This window comes from Phodopus roborovskii, unplaced genomic scaffold (assembly GCF_943737965.1).
Source record: "Phodopus roborovskii unplaced genomic scaffold, PHOROB, whole genome shotgun sequence".
NCBI lineage: Eukaryota > Metazoa > Chordata > Mammalia > Rodentia > Cricetidae > Phodopus > Phodopus roborovskii.
The window spans coordinates 17,972,961-17,998,802 of record NW_026125278.1 but is presented as its reverse complement, the minus strand read 5'-3'; the positions used below and the strand labels follow the sequence as shown (position 1 = coordinate 17,998,802).

The window sequence follows — 25,842 nt, the reverse complement described above, 5'->3', positions numbered from 1 at the left end:
TATTACTACTGCCTGATCTTTATAGCTTGCAGCTGACTTTGCTTTCTGAATCCTCAGGTAAGCTTTAATAAATCATAAATAATATATCAACTTAGGAGATACTATATAGGTTCAGTAAGAGGTATCAAAAAGTAGATTTAAATTATGTTTGTAACATGTCATTAAATGAAAAAAAAAAAAAAAAAAAAAAACCCAAAGGCCAAAAGCACAAGTCATTATAGATAATTTTTATGCTTCTCTGTATTTTTTTAATTTATTTTCTAATTTTCTTGTATGTGTGTGAGTGAGTTTTGATTTAAAATGTAGACTCCTTATGCAATGTTCTCTATCCTTCACTAAACAAACAACAAGGACAGAACCTAAGTCATAACTGTTACAAATTACATTTGTAATTTTCAAAGTAAAAACATAATTATTCTTATCTTGTTTGTTATACAATAAAGATCATACTATGACCTTAGAAATAACTGCAATAGTTTTATGTGATCTTAAGACTACTTGAGGTATCACAGAGCCTACCACATCCATGAAGAGAGGCTAAGGCACTGAATTCCACCTTCAGATTTCCTGTGCCATGTTGGCATGGTCTGACCACCATGTGTGGATGAGCAAAAACATACAGCACATCAGGGATATGCTCACTCTTTTACCTTGAGTTGTAAAAAAAAGCAAAAGAGATCTTTGATCCATTTGAACTTAAGTTTTGTGCATGACAATAGACATGGGTCTATCTACAGTCTTCTATGTACCAGTATCCAGTTATGTCAGCCCCATTTGTTAAAGATGCTTTCTTATTTCCATTGAATAAATTTAACTTCTTTGTCAAAAATCAGGTGTTTGTACGTGTGTGGGTTATTATCAGGGTTTTCAATTCAATTCCATTGTTCTACCTGTCTATTTTTTGTGCCAATACCAAGCTGTTTTCAAGACTATAGCACTTGAACAAATTGGTGCAGGAGACTGCTTCCTGAACACCAGTAACACAGACACTGAGATCGACAATTAATGAATGGGAACTCCTGAAACTGAGAAGCTTCTGTAAGGCAAAGGACACATAATGGCAGCCCACAGAATGGGAAAAGATATTCACCAACCCCACATCTGACAGAGGGCCAATTTCCAAAATATACAAAGAACTCAAGAAGCTAGTTACCAAAACACCAAATAATCAAATTAAAAAGTGGGGTACAGAAGTAAATAGAGAACTGTCAATGGAGGAATCTAAAATGGCTGAAAGACAGTTAAGAAAGTGCTCAACATCCTTAACCATGAGAGAAATGCAAATCAAAACAACTCCTATCAGAATGGCTAAAATCAAAAAACACCAAAGACAGTATGTGCTGGAGAGGATGTGGAGAAAGGGGAACACTCCTCTACTGCTGGTGGGAGTGCAAAATCCTACAGCCATTTTGGAAATCAGTATGGCTGTTCCTCAGGAAAAGGGAATTAGTCTACCTCAAGATCCAGTAATTCCATTCTTAGGTATATACCACAAAAGATGTACATTCATACAACAAGGACATATGTTCAACTATGTTCATAGCAGCATTACTTGTAATAGCCAGAACCTGAAAGCAACCTAGATGACCCTCAACTAAAAATAGATGGAGAAAATGTGGTACATTTACACAATGGAGTACTACTCAGAGTAAAAACACATAGAATCCTGAAATTCACAGGAAAATAGATGGAACTAGAAGAAACCATGCCAAGTGAGGTAACTCAGTCACAAAAAGAGGAACATGGTATGTACTCACTTATATATGGCTTTTAGATATAGAGCAAAGGATTACCAGCCTATAATTCATACCTCCTGAAAAACTAGGAAGCAAGGAGGACCCTAAGAGACACATACATGGTCTCCCCCCGGAGAAGGGGAAAGGAACAAGATCTCCTGAGCAAATTAGGAGCATGGAGGAAGGGGAAAAGGAGTTAGAAGAAAGAGAAGGGGAGAAGAGGAGGGGAGGGGTGGGCATGAGGAACAGGAATATTAAGATAGGGAAGGAATAGAGAACAAGGAAAGAGATACCATAATAGAGAGAGCCATTATAGATTTAAGGAGAAATCTGGCACTGGGGAAATGCCCACAGATGTGCAAGGGTGAACCCAACTAACAATCTAAGCAATAGTGGGGAGGCTACTTTTAGTGCCCTTCAATGACATTAAGATTGACCTTATATGCCATCCTAGAGCCTTCATCTAGTAGCTGATAGAAGCAGAAGCAGACACCCATAGCTAAACACCAGTCGAACTCCTGGAATCCAGTTACAGAAAAGGAGGAGCAATGAGTAAAGGGGTCAAGACTAGGCTGGAGAAACCCACAGAATCAACTAACCTGAACAAGGGGGAGCTCATGCATCCTAGTCTGATAGCTGGGAAACCAGCATAGGATGATAGAGATACACTGAATATGAGTATTAGTTAGGAGGACTGGGCAATCTATATGTGGACTTTGGGAGTCCATCCCACATAGAGTGATACTTCCTCAGCATAGACATATGGGGTAGGGCCTAGACCCTGCCCCAAATGATGTGACAGACTTTGAAGATTCCCCATGGAAGGCCTCACCCTCCCTGAGGAGCAGAAAGGGGATGGGCTGGGGTTTGGTGGGGGTGAAAAGGGAGGATGGGAGGGTGAGGGAACTGGGATTGAAATGTAAAACATTTGTTTGGTAAGCCTTACCCCAATGTTGCTTGTGGCTATTGTAAAGGGTGATATTTCTCTGATTTCTTTCTCCCTTCTCTTTGTCATCTGAAAAAAGTAGGGCAGCCTTGTCTTGTTCCTGATTTTAGAGGAATCATCTTAAGTTTCTCTCCATTCAGTTTGATGTTGGCAGTTGGTTTGCTGTATATTGCTCTTATTATGTTTAGTTATGTTCCTGTTATCCCTGATCTCTCTAAGACCTTTATCATGAAAGGGTGTTGAATTTTAACTTTGTGGCTCTAAAGAAAGAATTCTAGCCAGTAGGAGTGACGCTTCAATTTGAAAGTCAGCTAATTTTTTTCATATTCTCTGTTGATATTGAATTACAAATATAAAAACATGGCCTTTTGGTGGTCTTAAATAAAAAAAAGACAACTTAAAATACACAACCAGTCAAGGCGAGGAGAACAAGAGGCTGGATGCCCAGCCCTAGAGAAAGATGTACCACACTTCTCCTCCCAAGTTTCAGAAATCATTTCAGAAGAGGAGGCTGAAAGAGCCAGAAGAGGTAGATGGTTACAAGGAAGCATCATCTGAGCACAGCAAGGCAGCTGTACATGTAAACTGTTAGCAGTTGTCAGAGAATGCACAAAATCTGTACAAGCCTAACCAGACCAAATCACAGCATGGAGAAGAGAGTTGGGCACACAACCCTACACCTATTCAGAGCAATTGGCTACTGGGGAAGTAATGATTTTGTTTTATGTAAGAGTGCAGCCCTTGGTAAGTCAACAAACTCCAGTGGAAGAATATATACCCGATAATATTTTGAGCAGCATAAGTTAGTCTTGAATGCTTTTTTGTTTTGTTTTGGTTGGTTGTTTTTCATGGCACAAAGTTGGGAGGATAATAAAGGAAACATGCATGGATCTGGAAAAAGTTGCTGGGTCAAGAATGATTTAAACACATATGAAGTTCAAAACTCTTAAAGAACTCATTAAAATTAAAACATTAATATTAAAAATCATGCATGCAATGCTTGAACAGTTTTATATAACTCCATGCAAATCATCTTAATTTAGAATTTTGATCATCATGGTTATGTTGCTATTCCCAATTCTCAGATAAGCCAACAGATAAGCATAAAAATGGCAGGATTAACAGAAGAATTTTCCTCCTACATGCTTCCAGGGCCCTATGTGTGCATAGAGATGGAAATACAAATACAAAATTATTTACACATATATGAATACTGTACTCTTGACAGCTGCTTCAAGGTCTCAATCTGCTGGTTCAATTATACTCACTTACCACCAATCGAATATCCTTTATCTCCCCAATCCCAACATTGATTTTCTTCTTCTCATTCACTGGTAGCCGGATATTTAGAAGATAATACTTATGAGCCACTGACCCAATTTCCATGAAAGGAAGGACATCACATTCATAATGACGACCTTCGTGCTCTAGAGTCTGGAAAAAGATTAGATGGAATGAGGCAGATTACTGTTTACAAAAGACTATATGCATTCATTTGGATTAAGCTAATATCACTAATTTTTTAAAATGCTAATGTGTTAAGGTGCACATAAAAGGCACAGATCTACAAGGCATACTGGAATCCTGGTGTCCACTGAACTACTTCATAGAGATGCAGGAAAGGAGGAGAGGAAAAGAGTGGGGTGAGGAGGGAGGGGAAGAAATTAGCCCCATTTGAGGTAAAACCAAAAAAATTTTAAGTAGAAAGCAGAGATCTCTTTGGCACCTTTCTCAGACCTAGAATCCACATTAGAGCTTTGCATCAGACTGCTCTGTTCTACTATGATTTAGGGAACTCCTAAAAGACCTCTAAAGACTCCTTGTGTATCCAGGAGAAAAGAAATTGGTGAAATCCACCACAACCTTGATGATGGTTATTCATTTTCACAGTGAAATAAAAGCTGAAATTATCTTCCTCTTATCAATCTGACAAAAAAAAAAAAAAAAAAAAAAAACCCACAGTACACTGGGGCTGAAGAAATGGCTCAAAACTTAAGAACACTTGCTGTTTTTGCAGAGGATTCAAATTCCACTCTCAGCACCCACACAGCAGCTTAAACATGATTATAAGTAGAACTTCCAGATACCTTATTCTGGCTTCTATGGACTGTGTGGTTGTTTGAAAGAAAATGGCCTCCATAGGGAGTGGCGCTATTGGGAGGTCCTGCTTTTTTGGAGTAAGTGTGGCCTTGATAGAGGAACTGTGTCAAAGTGGGCTGAGCTTTGAGGTCTCCTATGCTCAAGATATACCCAGTGATATAGACTCCTGCTGCATACAGATTAAGATGTAGAATGCTTAGCTCCTTCTCTAGCACCATGTTTGCCTGAATGCTGTCATATCCAACCATGATAATAATGAATTAACCTCTGAAATTGTAAGCCAGTCCCAATCAAATGTTTCCCTTTATAAGAGTTACCATGGTCATGATGTCTCTCCATAGCAATAGAAATCCAAACTAAAACAGGCTTTATGCAGGTGGTGTACTTACATACATACAGAAAAAAAAATTAATACACATCTGTTATGGGAATTCAATTCATTTCTGCCAATGACTTTTGGGGTGACTAGCCCTATGGGCGTGGTTTTCTCTGGGAACATGACCAGAAAAAAATTAAAATCTAGGGTCTAATGTTGCTACAAATTTCTTTCCAATCATATTTCTTTTTTGCTCCTTAGAACCTTTCTTTAGATATATTAGTATCTTAAAAGTTAAACATTCTGTTTTGATATTAATAATGTTTAAATTTTTCACAGTGAACAATGAATTTTCCTAACAGCATTCTCTCAAGTATATAAAACGACAATGGGTCCCTCAACAATGACTCTATCTGGTCCATAATAATGCCATTTGAGACACCACTCAAAATTAGTTTTGAACTACAAATTGCTCAGGACAATTCCAAGGTGGCTAGTTGAGAAGGTCCACCTTCTTATACTACTCTAGGAAGAACTGCAGATAAGCCTTACTCATTACTCTGAGACTGGCTAAAAATGTAATAACTAGTTTTCATGAGACTTAACATTGTTTTAGTTTTTTGCAGTATCCCATACAGATAGTGACCCCCCTCCCCCAGACAACTAGAAGTAATTCTAAAATTATGCTTCCTCTCCCAATAAATAGAATGGGTGGGTTTTTGTTTTTCTCAGGTTTGTAGATAATTGTTATCTGCAGGGGTTGGTTATAAGTTGTTATAGGGTTTGGAGCAGAGTAATAAAGATTAGACTATGGAATCCCATTTGGAAAAAAAGGGGGGAGATAGATAGGATAGGACAGGACAATAAGGTAGATTATTATATCTACTTGTAAACTAAATTAGCAACTATTAGTTTTAGACAATTTGTATTGGTGTAGATTCTTGCATATTGATACAAATGTAAAATTATTTTTCTATTCTTGTTTAAGATAATATCGATGTAAATTCAAAGTTATTTTTGCTATATTACATATGTTACTATTTCTGTTTAAGATTTTTTTGTGTATTGATACAAATGTAAGATTATTTTTGTCACACTGTAGGTATGTTTCTACTTCTGTTTAGTATATTTTGTATATTGATGGAAATTAAGATTACTTTGTCCTATTGCATTATACATTTCTACCTTTGGTTAAGATAGTTTTATATATTGTCACAATTTCAAGGTCATTGTTCTTATACTGTACATTTATTTACAGATTGTTTATCTTACTTTTTCCACTTTAAAATTTTTGATTTCATGTTACATTCTAACCAGTTTTCCCTCCCTTGCCTCCTCCTGCCTCTCACCCCCCCATGCACCCCCAGTCCACTCCCCCTCATAGAAAAGGGCTCCCATGAAGAGTCAACATAGTCTGGTACAAAAGGTTGGGGCAGGGCCTGGGCCCTCTCCCATGCTTAAAGACTGAGTGTGGCATCCTACCTTTGAGAATTGGCTCCAACAAGCTAGCTCATGTACTGGTATTATATTAAGGTCCTAATGCCTCTAGGCATAGCATTTCCCTGTAATCCTTCTGCTGCATACAAGAAACACACCTCAACCTCAAAGACAGACATTATCTCAGAGTAAAGTGTTGAGAAAAGATTTTCCAATCAAATGGTCCTAAGAAGCAAGCCAGTGCAGCTATCCTAATATCTGACAAAATAGACTTCAAACTAAAAATAATCAAAAGAGATGGAGAAGGATAATTCATAACCATCAAAGGAAAAAAATCCATCAAGATGAACTCTCAGTTCTGAACATATCTAAGTAGAAGGGCAGATTTGTAAAATAAACATCGCTAAAGCTTAAATCACACATCAAACCCCACACACTAATAATGGGAGACTTCAACACCTCACTCTCTCCACTGGACAGGTCTGCCAGACAGAAACTTAATAGAGAAACAAGGGAATTAACAGTGATTATGACTCAAATGGACTTAACAGACATTTACAGAACATTAAACCTAAACACAAAAAATATATACCTTCTTCTCAGCACCTCAAGAAACCATTTCTAAAATTGACCACATAATTGACCATAAAGCAAATCTCAACAGATACAATATTTGTAGTAGCAGAACCTAGGAGCAACCATGAAAAATGGATCAAAAAAAAAAAAAAAAAAAGATGACTTCATGAAAATTTCAGGCAAATGGATAGAACTAAAAGAAACCATCCTGAGTAAGGTAACACAGACACAGAATGACAAGCAGGGTATGTACTCACTCATAAGTGGATGTTAGACATAAAGCAAAGGATAACCAGCCTACATTCCACAACCCCAGAGAAGCTAAGAAACAAGAAGGACCCTAAGAGAGGCATACGTGGATTCCCAACCCCAATAAGGGGAAACAGACAAGATCCCCTGAGTAAATTGAGAGGTGGTAGGATGTAGAAGAGAGAGGAGAGAAGAAAGGGAGTGGGGAGGAGAACATGAGGGATTGGGAAGGTTGAGTTGAGGAAAGGACAGGAGAGCAAGGAAAGAGATGCCTTGATAGAGGGAGCCATTATGTGGTTAACAAGAAACCTGGCACTGGTGAAATTTCCAGGAATCCACAAGGATGACCCCAAATAAGAATCCAAGCAATAGTGGACAGGTACTTTAACCCTTCCCCTATAGTCAGATTGATGCCTACCTTAGTTGCCATCATAGAGCATTCATCCAGTAGCTGATAGAAGCAGAACCACAGTTCCACAGCTAAACATTGGGCTGAATTCCTGGAGTCCAAATGTAGAGAGGGAGGAGTGATAATATGAGCAAAGGAGTCAAGACCATGTTGGGGAAACCCACAGAAACAGCTGACTTGACACAGTGGGAGCTCATTGTCCCCAGACTAACAGCTGGAGAACCTGCATAAGATGGAACTAGGATCCCTGAATGTTGGTGTCAGTTGGGGGGACAATCTATGGGGCCACTGGCAGTGGAACCAGTATTTATCCCTAGTACATGAACTGGCTTTTTGGAGCTCATTCCCTATGGAGGGTTACCTTGCTCAGGCTAGATAGAGGGGAAAAGGCCTCAGTTCTGCTCCAAATGATGTGACAGACTTTGATGATTCTCCACAGGAGGCCTCACCCTTTCTGAGGAGTGGAAGGAGGATGGAATGGGGAGATGGTGGAGGGAATGGGAGGACAGGAGGGAGAGGGAACTGAGGTTGGTATGTAAAACAAGATTATTTTGAAGATTAAAATAAAATTAAAAAACAAAAATAAATATTTGAAATACAAAATCCCTGACTATTGCCAAGACTGGGTCGGACAGTCTTTCAAATTTTCCTGCTTGTAAAAATGGTCTGTCAGATATTCTAGGCCTATAGCCAAAGCTGGATGGCCCAACATTATAAACATTACAACCAGATGTTTCTGTCATTTCTTGCAATTTTTGGAAGTCACTTACTTGTACTTCCTGTTTACTCAGGTAAAATTACTTTCCTTCTTTGGTCTTGGGACTTTGATGGGGTTGAAGACTAGATTCTTACAGTTACAATCCTCTTGTATCTTAGCTAGAGGGATATCAGTATAAGACATAGACTCTTCAGGAAAGGACAACTATTGGAGTAAACTCTGTAGTTTGCCAACTACCTATAGTCTGGACAATTAGAGTGTGTTTATTGCTTGATATTGTTCTTGTTGGTTGTAGTTCCATTTTTATGTTATTACTATCTTTCTTCTGGACAATGCTTGATAACTGTTCTCATTGTATATAGTTTTATGTTAGGATTAGAACCTTAACTAGACAAAAAGGGGGGGGGGAAATTATGGAAATTTAATCTATTTTAGCCAATGACATTAAGGGTGAGTAGCCCCATGGAAATGGTTTTCTCTAGAGACATGACTGGATAAAACTAAGGAGATCTCATGCTCTCATGTGGGATGCCCCTCTGTAAGCTGTGAATATGTCTTATTACCATTGGTTAATAAAGAAGCTTACTTACTTGTAAGCCATGGTCATTTGGTGATACATAGAGTAGTAGAAATGGGTTAATGTAATTGTGAGAGCCGGTCAGTAATATGCCTGAACCATTGGCAACGCAATTATAATTAATACTAAGCCTCAGAGTGATGATTTTATGAGCTGTGGGATTGGGCAGAACACCTAAAAGCTTCTGGCTACATCTGCCACCCACCATTTGGGATGGATCCACATAATACCTAAAATAGCTTTAAAGGGTTCTAAACATGCAGAGATGAAACTGCATTGGGCTTCCTAGTCTCTCATGCTGGCTACAATGTGGAGATGCATCTCTGGGCAGCTGCCCATCAGATGGAACTGGCCAACAACCAGCATGAGCTAAGTAACATGGTGGATTCCAAAGTCTCTTACCGGGGCCACAGTACAGAGAGATTTCTCAGGCACTGCCTGTGGGCTTGGGAACACAGCTGCATGGATCTAAGAAGAGTGCAACTACATGCTACTTAGTACTGCTTCCCAGCATTGGGGGGTCGAGGCTGGTGAGCATGACTCTCTCCGGTACCTCCGTCATGTTGGAAAGTTAACCAACAGTCAAAGTGGCTGCTCTGGTCCTAGCCACACCTGCTTAACAATTTAAAGCACCGATCAAAAAATAATTACAGCTACACAATAAGGACCAGTTCAGACAAAAACAAAGGCCTCTAAATGGGTCACAATATGTTTGATGGGCTTGGGAGAGAGGGAATAGACAGAGTGATAGATAAAAATGAAAATAATTTAAGGATACCAAGTTGAGGTCCTTAAAGGAGAAATAGAATAATAATTAAAAAAAAATTATAATGGACCACCATGTAAAGACTGAAAATACACAGAGTCTGGATTGTATATACTATTGTGTTTCCTTTACAATTGTTGACTGTTAATAAGCTAACTACAGAGAGACATTTGGTTGTAGGGGCTACTAAAGCTAAACCTCCATAAGGTATCTTGACTTCAAAATTTGGGTCTAAGGACATGTTGCTTTGGAAAAGAGGGTCTGCTTTTGTTTCCATAGAAGATGAGAAGTTGTGGATTCCTTCCAGGCTAATATGGTTGGGTCAAGAAAGACACCCCCACCCAGCTCTGAGAGGTCTCTGATGGGAGCTATGGCCCAGGAGACCCAACATCCAAAAGAGCTTCAAAGCAACTAGATGAGATGATGCAGCCTCAAGACTACTATAGGCAAGACTTGAATATAATTCTAAACTTTCTCAGGATCTCCATAAGACTACCAGTACCCCCAATCAGCAGGAAGTGGTATAGAAAACTACACCCAAATTACCAAAACATTGTTTATAAATGTTTGTTTACATTTAAAGGGGGTTGTTTATAAATAATTACTAGTCATAGTCAATCTCTTTCTAAAGAAAAAAGGGGATATATGATATAGAAATAAATGCTTTAAATTGGTAGGGATTTTGGTTTATTGATACAAATTTAATTTTTATACTACATGCATATTTGTACTCTTGTTTAAGGTGGTATGTTTATTCAGCTAATTTAAAATAGTAATGTATAGTTAAGAAATACAAACTAATAGTCATCTATAAAAGTCAAATTATAGACATGTTATGTTTTTTAAATATACAGAGATTTATTTCAGATGGACAGATAATCTTCAAGCTCTAGAAAGACAGAATATGGCATTGAAAAAGTTTTAAGAACTTAGACCTTTCTTGACAGTGAAATATCTGCTCCTGGCAGCACCAATTACTTCAAGAAGGCATTGAAGAAACTTGTTATGGAGTTTGCTTTCAATGTGGCAAGACTAGTCATTTGGGCAAGACACTGCTTGACAATATGAGGTATGGGCCGGACATACTGGACCTATGGAAAAATGACTGATGAACTTGCCAAAACAAGGTGGGAGAGTCCTTTAGGGTTCCTGCTTCACTGAGAAATCTGCCAGATACACTAGGCCTATAGAATGAAGATGGATGCCTCAATGTTACAGAATAACTTTGGGTGACTGTCTAGGCAGCCAGATGTTTCTGTCATTTCTAGAGTTTTGGAAGTTGCTTACAATGCACTTCCTGTTTACTTAGGTAGTATTATAGTCTTTTGGGGTCTTTGATGGAACTGAAGACTAGATAATTATAGTTATAGCTTTCCTTAGTTATGATAAAAGATAAATTAGATATAAAATTTAGACTCACAAAGACAGGATAGATAGAATATTTCCTTTAATTTTGTCAAATACTAATTATATAACTATAGTTATTGCTTAATACCTGTTTTGTTATATGTAATTTTACTATGTTAAAGTTAGAACATTCCTTTTTAATTAGACGGAAAAGGGGAGATGATGTGGGATGCCCCTCTATAACCTGTGGAATATGTTTTATTACACTGGTTAATAAAGAAGATGATTTGGCCAATAGCTAGGCAGAAGACAGTCAGGTGGGAAATCCAAACAGAATTACAGAGAGAGGAAAGCAGAGTTAAGAAGATGCCAGCAGCTGCTAGAGAAGCAAGATGTGAGGCAATAAGCCATGGGCTTTGTAGCAATACACAGATATATATTCATGCATTGGGTCTGCTTTCTAAAGTTTTTCCTCTACCACAATGTATGGCACTTAAGAAAAACAATATTCTTATTTTCTTCCTTTTTCACTGACTCCCACTTGCCTTCCCTCCCTCCCCTAACTCTGGCATAAGATTGCCTAATTAGGACAAATTACAGCAGATAATAATTTCACTGTTTTTCTTGACTTCACATTCCACTTGAGACTACAGAGCTTTAAAGCAATTTCTCATTTAATCTTCAGAATAAGTTTAAACTTTGCCATTACTAAAATGCATAGATTTGACGATTCATTTTCTTCAAACCTTTCAAAGTTTGATCTCTTTTGAGCAGGAGATCAACACATATAAAGATAATTAAGTCCCTGTCACTGAGAAGCAGTTACAGGCAATACCCCCCCCACACCTCCTAATGTGTAAAGAAAAGTGAAAAATCACTTCTTTTTATAAGGATAACATTTTCTTTATCTAAAAGCCCTACAACTTACATTTAACCAGGCTCTCCTCTGAAAGATACAATCAACTTACAACACATATAGAAGGAAAATTTCCTAAAAAAAATATTCTGAACTGTTAACTATGTCTTTATTTCCCCCAGCTTATAGTTCCCTCTCATTTTTACCTATTAAATTATCTTTAAGAGCATACCCAAAAATAATTAACCAAGGCTGTTTAGGAAAAAAAAAAAAAACTCTGTATTTAGACAGTCAGCAAAAGGACCTGGGGTAGGACTTTTCAAGTTTTGTTAATTTTAAAGGGGATGAATTCAAAGTGCACTGAGATAAACACTTTGATCCTGTCTCCTGTGAACATAATAAAAAGTTATTATGCCTTGAATGTCCCTGTCAATACTAATATTGAAATTTAGTTGCTATCATGATTTGCTTGGTCATGATCATTTTGCTCTCATTAAAGAATCAGTGCTGTCACTGTGAGATACTGTGGGTTAGTAATCAAGAGAGAGGTTTTGCTATGTGAAGCCGGCTTTTGTCCCATCTCCTCTCCCAGATGGGTATTATTGCCCTCCTACCATGTTTTAGTGTAGTGCAAAAGATCTCAACAGGTTCCAGCATCATGGTGTGGACTCAGCCTCAATAAGCATGAATCAAATAAACTTCTATTGTTTATACTTTATTTACATATCAGCAGAAGACAATAGATTTAAGTATGGCCAGGGAATCTGTATTTTCCATAAGCTTGCAAGGGTACCCTTGGTTCTCAGATCACATTTGTTACTGAAAGACAAGAAAACAAACTGCAACAAGTGCTTGCATGCTAGGTATAGTTTGTCTGTAAGAGTTTTACAGTTGACACTTTTGTCCAAGTGGCCCATCTTGTAAATATTGATTTGATTCAAAAACATGTCTCAGACATAATGTTAAATTATAAAGCCACTTTACATGCACATGCTCATTATGTCCTCTGGTTCTTTTAAAAAAAAGTTTTTTCTTTCCATTTCCCAGAAGAAAAACTAAAAATTTATAAAGCTTGATTGCAAACATTGACTGTGAACACTGAGTTAATGACAGAACCTGGAATGGGGGTTACATATGCTTTATTCCAAACCCATGCTTTTAATTTACATTAAAAATATAACCTATGTATGCAGGACATGGTATTCAGAGGCTTCTACTTGCCATTCTCACTACTAACTTTGTCCTTACATTTAATGGCAAAAGCAAAGTTTTAAAAGACCACTTCTAGAAGGATTCTATTTGTCCAATGTTACACAAGTCCTTTGGGAGCAACTAAAATGATAAAATGATGAGAAAAAGCATAATCAAGAATTTCTTCAGTGGAGAGTATAGCTTCTCCTTAACAAAAAAAGAAAGAAAGAAAAAAGATAGCATTCTGTCCCTGATGGGACATCAAAAGTCACTTGATTGGTATTACTCTATTCCAAGAGAGAAATACTATCAATTCAGCGATAAGTTGCCCTACCTTGGGAGATGTAAAAATACATTTGAGTTTACGTGGTACTCTTTCATGGGCCATTTCAGTCCATTCAGAAAACATATCATCACGGTAACCCAGGGAAACATCCATGGAAACTTCTGCATTTTCTCCTGAAAGAGAAAAAAGATGGACAATTTATAAATGATTATGGGAAAATACTTTGGAAACATTACAAAATTTTCACAGGCTCTTCCATGGGATTAAAAAAAAAAAAAAAAAGCAAGAGATGTTATTATGAAACCCAAACTTAGATTGAAGTCACAGTACTAAAGTCTAGTATGGATTCTGGATCTCACATAGCCACACTGTGAGTCAGGAACATCCATTTAAATTCTACCAGAGAGAAGAACTTCATCTCTCTGAGGCAGCACAGTTGCTCAGACTCTGAGTCATGATTAAAACACACTCACCCGGAACTTGCACCTGGTCTAAAATATGCAACATGAAAGCTGCTGAACCACATATTTCCACAAAAAGTGCCTTAGATTCTTGAGCATCACAGTTCTTTTGCTTTTTTTTTTTTTTTTTTTTTTCTTCCCCTCAACACTCTTCTCCACCAGTATGGACACAATTTGAGAATATCTACCAAGAGGCTTTGTCCACATATATCAGTTTAAAGGGTGGGGTTTTGTGGATTTTGATTAAATCACTGTGGTCTCCACCCTCAAGAATGAATTAATAATAGAAATGAGTCATTTCCCACCAGAACAGGTTGCAATAAAAAGAGAAGATCTGACCTCTTCTAAGTATCTTGTTTCCTGTCTCATGGTCTCCTGCTCTAATTATGATGACATTCAATATGTTAGGAGACCATTACCAGAGACTGAACAGATAGAATCACTTAACATAACTTGTCAGTTCCCTAAAGTGTATATTAACCTGTAGCAGCAACAGAAAAACAACTAAGACATTTTAATCCCTTCTGTGCTAACCATTAGATACACTGGTATCTGAAAGCACCCTTCATAAAACTGTACCCAAAAGGTTCTCACTTATAGACTATATATTTCTGAAACTAAAAATTCCTTCTTCATATGGACAAAATTAATTTTCTAAAAGCAAAGATTCATATATTTATATTGAGTATAGGTAGATATACATATACTTCCACATCAATAGAGACTCTGGTAGGGTTGATTTACTACTTCTCAATAAGCTTAGACTAATAAAATTGCATGAATCAATTTTTGAGCATTTTATACCACAGTAAGCAAGTTCACAAATGGACTTATTTTTTTGTTTTTGTTTTTTGTTGTTTTTGTTTTTTTCTTTTTGTTTTTTGTTTTTCGAGACAGGGTTTCTCTGTATTGCTTTGGAGTCTGTCCTGGAACTAGCTCTGTAGACCAGGCTGGCCTCAAACTCACAGAGATCCGCCTGACTCTCTGCCTTCCAAGTGCTGGGATTAAAAGAGTGTGTCACTAACACCCAGCTACAAATGGACAGTTTTAGTGAAATAAAAAAATAATTAATTAAGTACAATCCCACATTTCAACAATGAATTGTGAACCAGCCACCACTGGAAATTGGGATCAATTCTAGACTGACTACTAGCTGTAAATCCTCAGTTTGCTGATTTGTAAAGTAAAATATGACTAACAGAGTTCAGATTAGTGGAAGTACTACATGCTATGCAATATGTGGCACACAATCTATTTCTATTAAATTCGAATACATATAAATTACCAAATATATAGAATAACTTTTTATACTTACCAGTCTGGCCTGGCTTAAAGATACTTTATTATTACTGTCTAATATAAGTAAAGAAGGATTTCTTGATAGCTACATCTTAAACTCCTATAAAGGGAATATTCTGGAAAAGTGAATCAATTTATATGACCCAGTACCAAGTCAGTCAATTTATCAACTGCTGAGTGGGTTGAGGCACAGTACTTTCAACAGGGGAACTGGACTAAGAACTATACACAAAAGGCTTATGCTTAGTAGCACTATCTAAGGATTTCCAGATCAGTCATATTCTTGCATATAATTTTAAGCAATCCAAGAATCCTAAATTCAAAACTGGTATTATAGTTCATTATGAAAGTAAATCTGTTGTAATTAAAAAGTAGAATATATTTGGTTGAACAGATTATTGATCAAATGTATCACTGTGAAGCAGCAGGTGTGCCTTCAGGGATACTACTACTCCGGGCCCCACAAGAAAAAAAAATAGCAATAGGCATAGGTAGAGCAGACATCTCAGGCAGAGAGAAGGTCAAACAGGCTTAATCCTGGATTTGACCCCAGTTTCAACAGTTCTTCTAATCTGATGAGGATGCTCAAAGGAGAAGCAATAAAAAATTTACATACCATATTAGTATACAATTACCCTATTTTAAGTAACAATAACCTCTGAGGCTAATTTAAATTGCCCAATTCAATTTTCTATCAATACTATTCACTAGACTTTCAGGCATTAAGTAACAGCATAAAACCATAATGTTGATATTAACATGAGAAAGATAATTATCCTAGAGTCACCTTAAAAAAATTATGAGGACTGAGAGCATTGTTCTGTAGCATGTCCTAGATTCCACCCTAGAACTGCCAGAGAAATGGGAACAGGGAAAGAAGGAAAGTAGGAATGAAGGGAGGAAAAGGGAAAGAAGGAAAACTCTCCATCATATCAGGTATCCATTTCTTCTGTGGTTTTGCTGCAAGAATAATGACTAATTAATTTGCTTAACTATAAGTAATCCTTTTGCTATATGCATCTTACAACATCATGTTGTATATATTAAATGTGTCTAGACCACCACTTGATTTGTATCACCTAAAGAAGGTTGTCTAACTTGCCATAGAAAATATTGCTCAAATAAGTCAGAATACAACTTCCATGAGTCATCCCTAGCCCTGCTGTTTTTACTACTTTTGTCATATAAAAAAGAATTCGAGGAACATCAAGCATCAAAATTAATCATGATTCATGGAAGACCTACTCAACTCTGATCAAAGCTTTCTACTGTGTTCCCAGCAGGAGCAAGTCTAAAACTCATCTCTGAACCTCTCTAGCCTAAGCATAGAGTCAGAATATGGTGAACCAAAGCAATACCTCTGTGTGTGTGTGTGTGTGTGTGTGTGTGTGTGTGTGTGTGTGTGTGAAGAACTTGAGAATTGCAGTGTGAGTCAAAGAGCACCAAGTTGGAAGCCTGGGGATACCAGTACCTGTGGGTTTATCTGTCACTGTATGTATAGTAAAGACAAACTAATGTGGGTAATGTGGGTGGGGAATGAGGCTGTCTAAGGAAAAAGTACTGTGAGTTCCTCCAGTAGCCAATGTGAAGTGGTACTAATCCATTTTGCCAGAATGTCTTAGGTTTTTAACAAGAGAAAAGTCAGAAATTAAGAATATTTTTCCATGTTTTGTTTGTTTGTTTTTCTTTTTAAATAAGAGTCTAGTTGGAGTGGAACATCTTTTCCACAAAGTATACTGCCTGGGTGACTTTTGAACTGTTTTCTCACAGGTGTAGGGAGAGCAGGACTTGTAGTGATTCATATGGGAGTTAAAGATTCATCTCTTCCATTCACTATCCATGTGTTCCTGGGCAATTTATGAAACCTCGATCAAAAAACAAAAACAAATATGGAACATGGATACATGGACACATATGAACAAATGATAAGAAAGCTACTGTTCTTATGGAAAAATGAGAGAAACAATTCTCAATTTTTTAAAAAATTCACTAATGTGGTTATTAAAAAAATCCTTCCTCACAATCTCAGTGCAGGTCCACTAATAGAGCATCAAGAAACTCCAGACATACCACATATCTTCATGCTGACCACTACATCATCTTTTCTTCCTATTTTGCCAACAAGTCAAGTTCAAAATTCTCTAGCTGCTTACTGTTATGTCTTAATTTTACCCATTATCGACTTACTTCCTGTGTAGCTGTGACAAGGATGCTATTTTTCCTGTGTATGAAGAACTCAGAAAGACAAAGTTCCCAAATTATCCTAGTGGCTAATGTGTCCTGGCTTATAACTTCAGCATTTTGCCATTTTTTATTGGTATATGTGAAGTAGGAATAAAGGATCAGAGACTGTTCTAAAAACCCTTTGGCTCCCCCACTGATCTCAATGCCATTGTTCCCAGGATAGATTCTTGGGGTTCTTCTCCTGTTATAATAGAACTCATCCCTTAGGATTTTATGACTACTAAATTAGTCACCATGAAAATTGCTTAGAACAGTGCATAAAGCATCAAGAATAGCAATTTCTGTCATCATTACATTGATAAACGTGAAATCCTCATATCTAACTTTCATTCAATATAATAGCAGGTGAGAAAACCATGATGCTTCTCTCTAAATCCATTCCAAACATGAAACACAAAACTATGAAACAGGAGAGTGCTGGGCAGAAAGAAGTCAGTAAGACTGTGCTGCTTGCTGATGAACTATTTTCTGCCTTTCAGTGGAGTAGGAAATCTTTTCAGCTTTAACCACTACATTGCATATAATAAAACACTGTTCTCATGGCTCCTGGGATGCTGCTTGGGCAATACTACCTGACACCTTGTAGAGACAATTAAAACTGCATATGCTATTTGAACCCCCTGGGAGATAGGCAAAATGGACAAGGTTACATATGACATTGGGAAAAGCTACCTATTAAAATAAAGACTCTGGTTATAGCAGCTCCATAGAATAAGGGCAAAAAGTATTATCACAGAGTATGTTTAGCTATGAAAGTCATGGTTCTCTCTCTCTCTGTGTCTTTTTTTGTATTTAAAATGGAAACCTTTATTGATAGTTTAGGATTACAACAGAGATTTCCACAAAAACAAACAAGATAAGTTCAAGATAGTGGTATAGCACAAGGGGCGCCTTTTCGTTAAGAAGTATTAACAGGTTAAATACTTATTATAAAACACTAAATAGCTCAGGCTAGATTGTTCTTGTAGACTAAAAAGTGAATAAAAATAATTATAGTTGAATGTGGCATGCTTGCCTGTAATCCTAACATTCATCAGGCTGAGGCAGGAGGATCAAATACTTGGTCCATATAATGAGACTCCAACAGTCACCAAGTTTAAAAAAAAAGATAACCCAAAATTGAACAATTGAGTAAAGAGCCCACTTTTTCTCCCATTAAGCCTATTATACTTGTTAGGTCATAGACATATCACTAGAGATGGGATTAGCCATACCAGTGGCAGCTTCTCTCTCCAGGGCTAAGGAAACCAGAATTCCAGTCTTATATGCTGTCTAGTACCATCACTAAGGAGCTAACCACATAGCAAGTAGCAGTCCAATGGTAGGGAGGGACAAAGGATTAGCTTCAAGCTGGCCAGGCCTGCCTAGCCTGAGTTAAGGCTTTGTTATCTATCCAGGAGCTTTACTGAACTAACTGCTCAATGATGGGAGATGTCATTCTGTAAATATGTTTCTCATCCTGGTTAATGAATAAAGCACTGTTGGCCAATAGGAAAGCAAGATAGGTGGGACTAGGAGACAAGGAGGATTAGAAGAAGTAGTGAGGAGTCAGCATGTAGAGACTGGAGAGAACAGAGGTCCGGGCCCACTCTCCGGTAAGATGAGACCACGTGGAAATACTTAGATTAATAGAAATGGGTTAATACTTAGAGCTAGTCAATAAGAAACTAGTAACTGACCAACAGCATTATATCTAATACAGAGTCTCTGTGTGTTAATTGGGGCTGGCGCCTCAGTGGTCCAGGCTGGCAGGAAAACCTACTCAGCTCAGGACATAGAGCCTTCTCATCAAAATGCTGTAACAGAGAATTCCCTTTGCTCTGTAGGTTGCTGTTGGATCTATTCCAGAGTCCTGTTGTGGACCACAGTTGACCTAAAGGATGTTTTCACATGAAATTTATTTCAGAGAATTTCTATTAAAACTGAAAACTTTATTACTTAAAGCACTACTGTTTATATTTTTGCTTTTCAAAAAAAAGAGCTTTAAAAGGAGTGATTTGGGTATATCAGCAGCAGCAGGATAGTATTGTTATATAAAGACATACAAATAATGGTGATGTGGGCCTTTAAACTCAACACTCTGGAGGCAAAGGAAGGCAAATCTCTTGAGTTCCAGCCAGCCTGGTTTACAGAATTCCAGGACAGCCAGTGTTACCCAGAGAAACTCTACCTTGAAAAACAAAAGAGACCTACAAGTAAAACAAAGTTCCTTCATGGAGAACTTGTAGAGTCCACCACACTCATGTTGCTTTCATTTAGTTTTCAGAATACTCCTATTTTCTCCATTCTTCCATATTCTCTGCCTGCCTGGGAAACTTGTCTGCCCCCAAGGCCTTAGCCAGTCTCTTCCTGGCTTTCTTTATCTTCTGGGCCTGTCTTTGGATGTCTGCAGTAGTTACTACTTGATTAAACAAAGATGGTGACAACTGAAGAGTGATTGGCATTATTACTCCTTGACTGAAGGAAGATGGTGACAGCTGAACAGTCTCTTGCACTATCTTTTCCAAACTTCAGGGTGGGACAGAGGTGAAGTGTAGAGAGCCACTGGTGCCATTCCCGAAGATGGCGCCGGTTTCCTGTCCATAAGCCAGCAAGGCGCGGATGTGCGATCCACGTCGTGGGGTGTGACAGTTACGAGCGTTGCGGGCTGCACCTGTCAGTAACAGACACGACTCCTATGAGCATATATAAGCAGAGCCCTTTTTCCTCCTCTGGTTCTTCCCTCAACTTGCTGTAATGAGCCGCACAATAAACATAGCTGCAGAAGAATCCTGTTGTTGAGCGTCATTCTTGCAGGCAAGGTGATAGCGCTCAACAGTGAAGTATTGGGAACTGTGCAGATTATTACCACTTTGAACTTTGGCTTCAGCCTGCATTCCCAGTGCAGTTCTTCTTAGAGTATTTGTAACATCCAATGGACATAATAGTTCCCCTTTACTGTCTTCAACTAGATGTTTCTGCAGTCTCCTGAATGCACAGAGCCGTTGGGATTTCTCCAGCTTCTTTTCTTTCCTCCTGTGTTTGGTGATATTCTTGGGGGTGGGAAGTTATCCTAGTCACAGGCCTTGAGAAGATGCAACTAGTTATCCTCACAGGAATCACAGGAGTTTCCTGGGTCATCCTCACAGGAGTACCCTGAAGTCGGTGTTTAGCCTTGGCCTTCTTTTACAAGCTGGGCCCTCCTGTTCTGTAATCCTGGGGTTATCATAGTTCTTGTGAGCCTTCCTATCAAAGGCTGGCTTGGAAATGAGTTTCTTGAAGATCCTTGCATGGTTGTAGAGCTTTTTCCGAAGGCTACACTACAGATATGCAAAGTTTCTAGAAATGGCAGTGTTTTTCTCTTCTAATGTCCCACAAGGAGAGTTGTCTTAGCTGGTCTTCCATATAAGCTTGGATCCAAAACAAATAGGCCCCAATTCCAGTGAAGGAATGGATATGCTGACAAGCAGGCAAAGACTCTAAAGTCATGATTTTCTATTCCTCCTCTGGATTGGTTCTTTAGTGTGGAAGTCCATCATTCTTCCGTGCTATGCAAATTTTATGTTTTTCAAATAGTTTTAGAAACATATTTGAGTTAGTGAAAAATTAATTTCAGAATATAAGGAAAGGAAGTAACTATGCATTGGCACTATGGGTCATTAAAATTACTATATCAATTAGGTTAAGTGGTGACACTCTCACATGAAGAAATTTACAGGACTCTGTAAGAGCAGATATGGTCTGTGGGGGTCATCACAGACAGAAAGATCTCAGAAAGACTAGTGTCCTTCCACACTAGGAAACATGGACTATAATGTCCTCCATAGGGGTTTCTACTAGTCATTATCTTGCTTTGATAAGCAAATGAAAGTAAGACATGAGATAGAAATGGGTGGAGGTGAGTGACCAAGAGCTATAAAGAGGCTAAATATACCCCAATAATCAAAAACAGATGACTGATGAAAACTGGGCTTCTGTGCATGAGTGATGTGAGCAACAATGAGGGAAGAAGTTGTCTGAACCTTTCTCAATTATGCTGCATTGTTCAAAACTAGTGCTAGACAGCCACATAGTACAAAGACACAAGCTGGATGCGCGGTGGTGCTAGTATGCATCCTATCTTCAATCTTCTGGTTGGAAAACCTCGATTAAGTCTAACTTACCATCTCTTTCATCTAACATACCAGACGTCAGTTAGATCTCTATACAGTTCTCCCCACCTAGGAGAGACAGAAACATAGGATCTGCCCTAACAAGTCTGGTCTACATGGCATGAGTATAGCCCACACAAGTTTTCTTTCCTTCCAGCAACAGGGGAATTAGGTCATACTACTGACCAATTAAGTAAAAAGAAGGGAAGAAATCAAGTTATATTAGAAGAAATAACTACTATATGGTGTCAGAAACTTTTTTAGCTTCATAGATAAACATTGATTTGCTTGGGCCTTTGCCCTGAGGAAAACAAATATACTAAAAAGCTTACTAAAAAGCTTTCACAACCCTCATGTGCATTCCCACATTGCCAGTCACAAGTGGTTGTTTGGTGACCTCAGATGGAAGTAACTCAGACCAGCCTGCTTCCAGCCTCCAGCAGACATATAATCTGGGGTTATTTGTGCCAGCACTCCTTTTCCAATAAAAAATTCCCTGACCTGACTGGTATTTTCCTGATGCTTTCAATTAAGAAAATAACAAAACCAACCCTGTCTCACATCTATGGAATGTCTGCCAAAACTGTACTAGGCTAATTATAAATTTGGCCCTGCCTGTGTTATTAAGGTACCCTCCAGGGTTGGGTGTGAACCGTTATACAAATGAATGAGCATGATTATTTCACAAAGCAGTCAACAGTCAGCTCCTTATATATCTTTCTCCATCCTGTCAAACTTTTGCATTGTGGAAAAGAATTTTCCATTCTGTATTCTGATGCATTATCTCCTGGCTGAAATTAAAAGTCTACAAATGCCATATGACAAGGCAATTTCTTGTGTCAAGTCCTTTACAGAGATACTCTTTTTCAGAAAAAAATAATCTATCTTTTCTTTTTGCAGTCAAGGCAGCAACTACATTACGGTTGAACAACTAGAAGCACTATTGGAGCATTTGCTGTTTGTAGATTAATGAAGTGCCATGGACAATGGGAAAACCAAACAATTCATATCATTAATTCTTTCTCTTTCAGATTTATTCTTCTCAATTCCTTCTCACACTGCTACTACCTAGTTGAGAAAAATCTTTCAAGCTGCAGTTAGATAGGTAGTTTCTAAAAACACTTTCAGTGGCCCATATCTTTAAATTAAGCACTTGAGAGGCCGAGACAGGCAGATATCTGTGAGTTTAAGACTTGCCTAGTCTACATAGAAAGTTCTAGGCTGGCTGGGACTATATAAGACTTTGAAATGAAACAAAATATACTTTCAGTACATTTATACTGTCCTCAGTCTAAAATAGAAACTCTATAAATGGCATAGTAAGCTATTATCTGGCTCCTCTATGGTCCCTTCTCTTCCATCTAGGCTGTCTCTTCCTCTACAGCCTTCACAGATGAAAAGAGGTCAGCTCTGAAGACAGGCAATCTGGGATCTCAGCCCACCTTGCCATCTAAGACCAAATTAGGACTGGAAAAGTGTCTTCTCCAGTTATGAAATGGGAATTATACTAAATCCTATCTCATATGGCCATGAGAAATAAAGAAGGCAGGATAAGCCAAGTACTTGACAGCCTCAGAATATGCAGACTGCTATTTCAATACTGTCCTTTCAGCACACTATACTCACCTCACTAGCACACCAAATTTCTAAAAAGAAACCCTTTATTATACACAATGATTTTAAAGGGACTGGAAATAGGGTTTACCACCTCTGCTCATATCAAACTAATGCCTTCTTAACTTCAGGAATTGCACCTTATTCATTCCTGTTTTCTTAGTACTTCAAAATTTAGCAAGGTCCCCATATGTTTTTCCCAAGTATCCTGTTGGCCCAGGACTGTATGCTTTATCCCACTTTACTATCTGTATATGGCACTCTTTTACACACATACTAGAGGATACCAAATGCCAGAGTCTACCTCAACCATATTCACAGTTATAATACCATCCATGTCTGTTTACCAAATTAATGAATAGCCCCTCCAATTAAATATTCTTTCATAAATTATATTTATTATTGTTGTGTGCATATAACATAGGAGGGTGTACATATCATACATACCACATGTATAGAAATCAGATGACAATTTTGTGAAATCAGTTCTTTCCTTCCACCCTTAAGTAGATTCTTGGGACTCAACTCAGATTAACCCAGTGAGGCATTTACCAAGCCTTTTAAAAGTCTTACACCCTAAATTTCCTGTGACTCCATCACATTCTATTGCTCTATTTTATTGGCATTGGTACTTTCTCCCCTGCTTACCACCTATTTTCTTATCCCCAATCTTACTGATGATGGGAGATGTCATTCTGTAAACATGTTTCTCTTATTGGTTAATGAATAAAGCCCTGTTAGCAAATAGGAAGGCAAGATAGATGGGACTAGGAGACAAGGAGGATTCTGGGAGATGTAGTGAGTAGAGTCCAGATGTAGGGACTTGAGAGAAGAGTCCTCTCTCCAGTAAGATAAGACCATGTGGAAACACTTAGATTGATAGCAATGGATTAATATTTAAGACAGAGCTAGCCAATAAGAAACGCTAGTAACAGGCCAACAGCTTTATATCTAATATAGCATCTCTGTGTGTTATTTGGAGTTGACACAGCTGTATGACCAGGCTGGCAGGAAAAATTGCTAGTAACATACCTCCACATACATCCATGCATGTGCATGCACATATTACTATGGAACACACATTTGCACATCTACAAAAAGTATATTCCTCAACTTTTTTGGTCCATAATTAATTCCTGTGATGTTTCAAATTAAAATGACTCCACAGGCTTAGATGTTTAAATAACTGGTCAGGTCACAGTGGAGTTTTTGGGGTAGAATTAGGAGGTATAGGCTTTCTGGAGGAAGTATGTCACACAGGCTTTGAGGCTTAAAAGCCACATGCTATTCCCAGTTTTCTCTGTCTACTCCATGCTTATGGTTCAAGGTGTGAGCTCTCAGATCCCGTTCCAGTTGTCATAACTACTTTTTGTTGCCATCCCTATGGAACCATAAGCCGAAAACCAAAAACCAAACAAACAAAAACAAACAAACAAACAAACAAAAAACGCTCTTCCTTCTATATGTTGCCTTTGTCAATTTTTTTAACCACATTTATAAAATAAGTAATGAATATAGTTCCCAATTATACACCAAAGAACAATATACCTGTTCTCTGAGTCAGGAAAAAGAGTGACTTCTGAGGAAAGTAGTTATATCCCATCTCTTTTCTGGGTAATAATATGGAGATAATGTATTAATGTGTGCTAGAAAGTGCCAGTGGGGTTAAAAGAAAAAAAAAAATGTAATTTCAGAAACTACAAACCAAGGACTTCTTTAAATGTGATTGGATGCCAAAAAAGTACCAAGGGAATAATCTGTAAAGAATTTGAACTCAATGATAGTCTTTTTTTTTTTTTTCCCCCACAACAAAACTAGAGAAAAAAAAAGGATTATCCAAGCTGGCAATTGTTAAAACAATGGAAAACAAACATGATCACGCTCATTCCTATATGACCATAATCAGCATTCATGCCAAGAAAAAACAAACCTGATAACTGAGCAGTGGCTTTCTTTCTAGGACAACACATGTAGTGTACAGAACACTCAGATTAGCTGATTTGGTGGTTGTAAAACTCTCTCTCTCTCTCCCTCTCCCTCTCCCTCTCTCTCTCTTCAATTAGAGAGGAGAGCTTTATTCACACTGGATCTAAAAATAGGCAATGCCAGTGTTCACAGACTGACAGCTGCATTCTCATACTGTAACCAAGAAAGGAAAGAGATGGCTAATTTAACTCAACAACTTCCAAAACAAACAGTGCAAAAGGAGCCCAGGATAAAGAAAAAACTCGTGAAGGTCAGCCGTTCAAAGGCTGCAAGAACAGCAGGGTAGCTGCACAGCAATTCATTAAGCAGTTCCAAATTCCGATGTGACCAATAAAGTATTTTTATCAGATCTGCCCACAGAACTTCAGGATAAAGCTCTAGCAGATGCAGTTGCTATAGGGATCAAGGAAAGACCAGTTAGAAGGCTTTCCCATCTGACTTTTTCTTATATCACCTGAACAGTCAAAACTAAAGAAGGACTTGAGGTTTTCTCTATAAGAGGAGGTAGGTCACCTCCCACCCCCCACCCACTATATCTAAATTACATGTTGTATTCTAACTAGCCGGAGGCATTTAAAAAGCAAGAAACAAAACAAAA

The 25,842-nt window shown here is 38.0% G+C and overlaps 1 protein-coding gene across 2 annotated transcripts in view; it reads right to left on the bottom strand.

The window, feature by feature from the left end:
* Positions 1-25,842, bottom strand: part of Wls (Wnt ligand secretion mediator) — a 93,683-nt gene that overhangs the window by 22,467 nt on the left and 45,374 nt on the right. For both annotated transcript variants that reach the window (XM_051195819.1, XM_051195828.1), the window contains exons 3-4: positions 13,559-13,683; positions 3,955-4,116 (exon numbers count right to left, since the gene is read on the bottom strand). In XM_051195819.1, the coding sequence (XP_051051776.1) occupies positions 3,955-4,116; positions 13,559-13,683 (287 nt within the window). The remainder of the gene's footprint in view (positions 1-3,954; positions 4,117-13,558; positions 13,684-25,842) is intronic.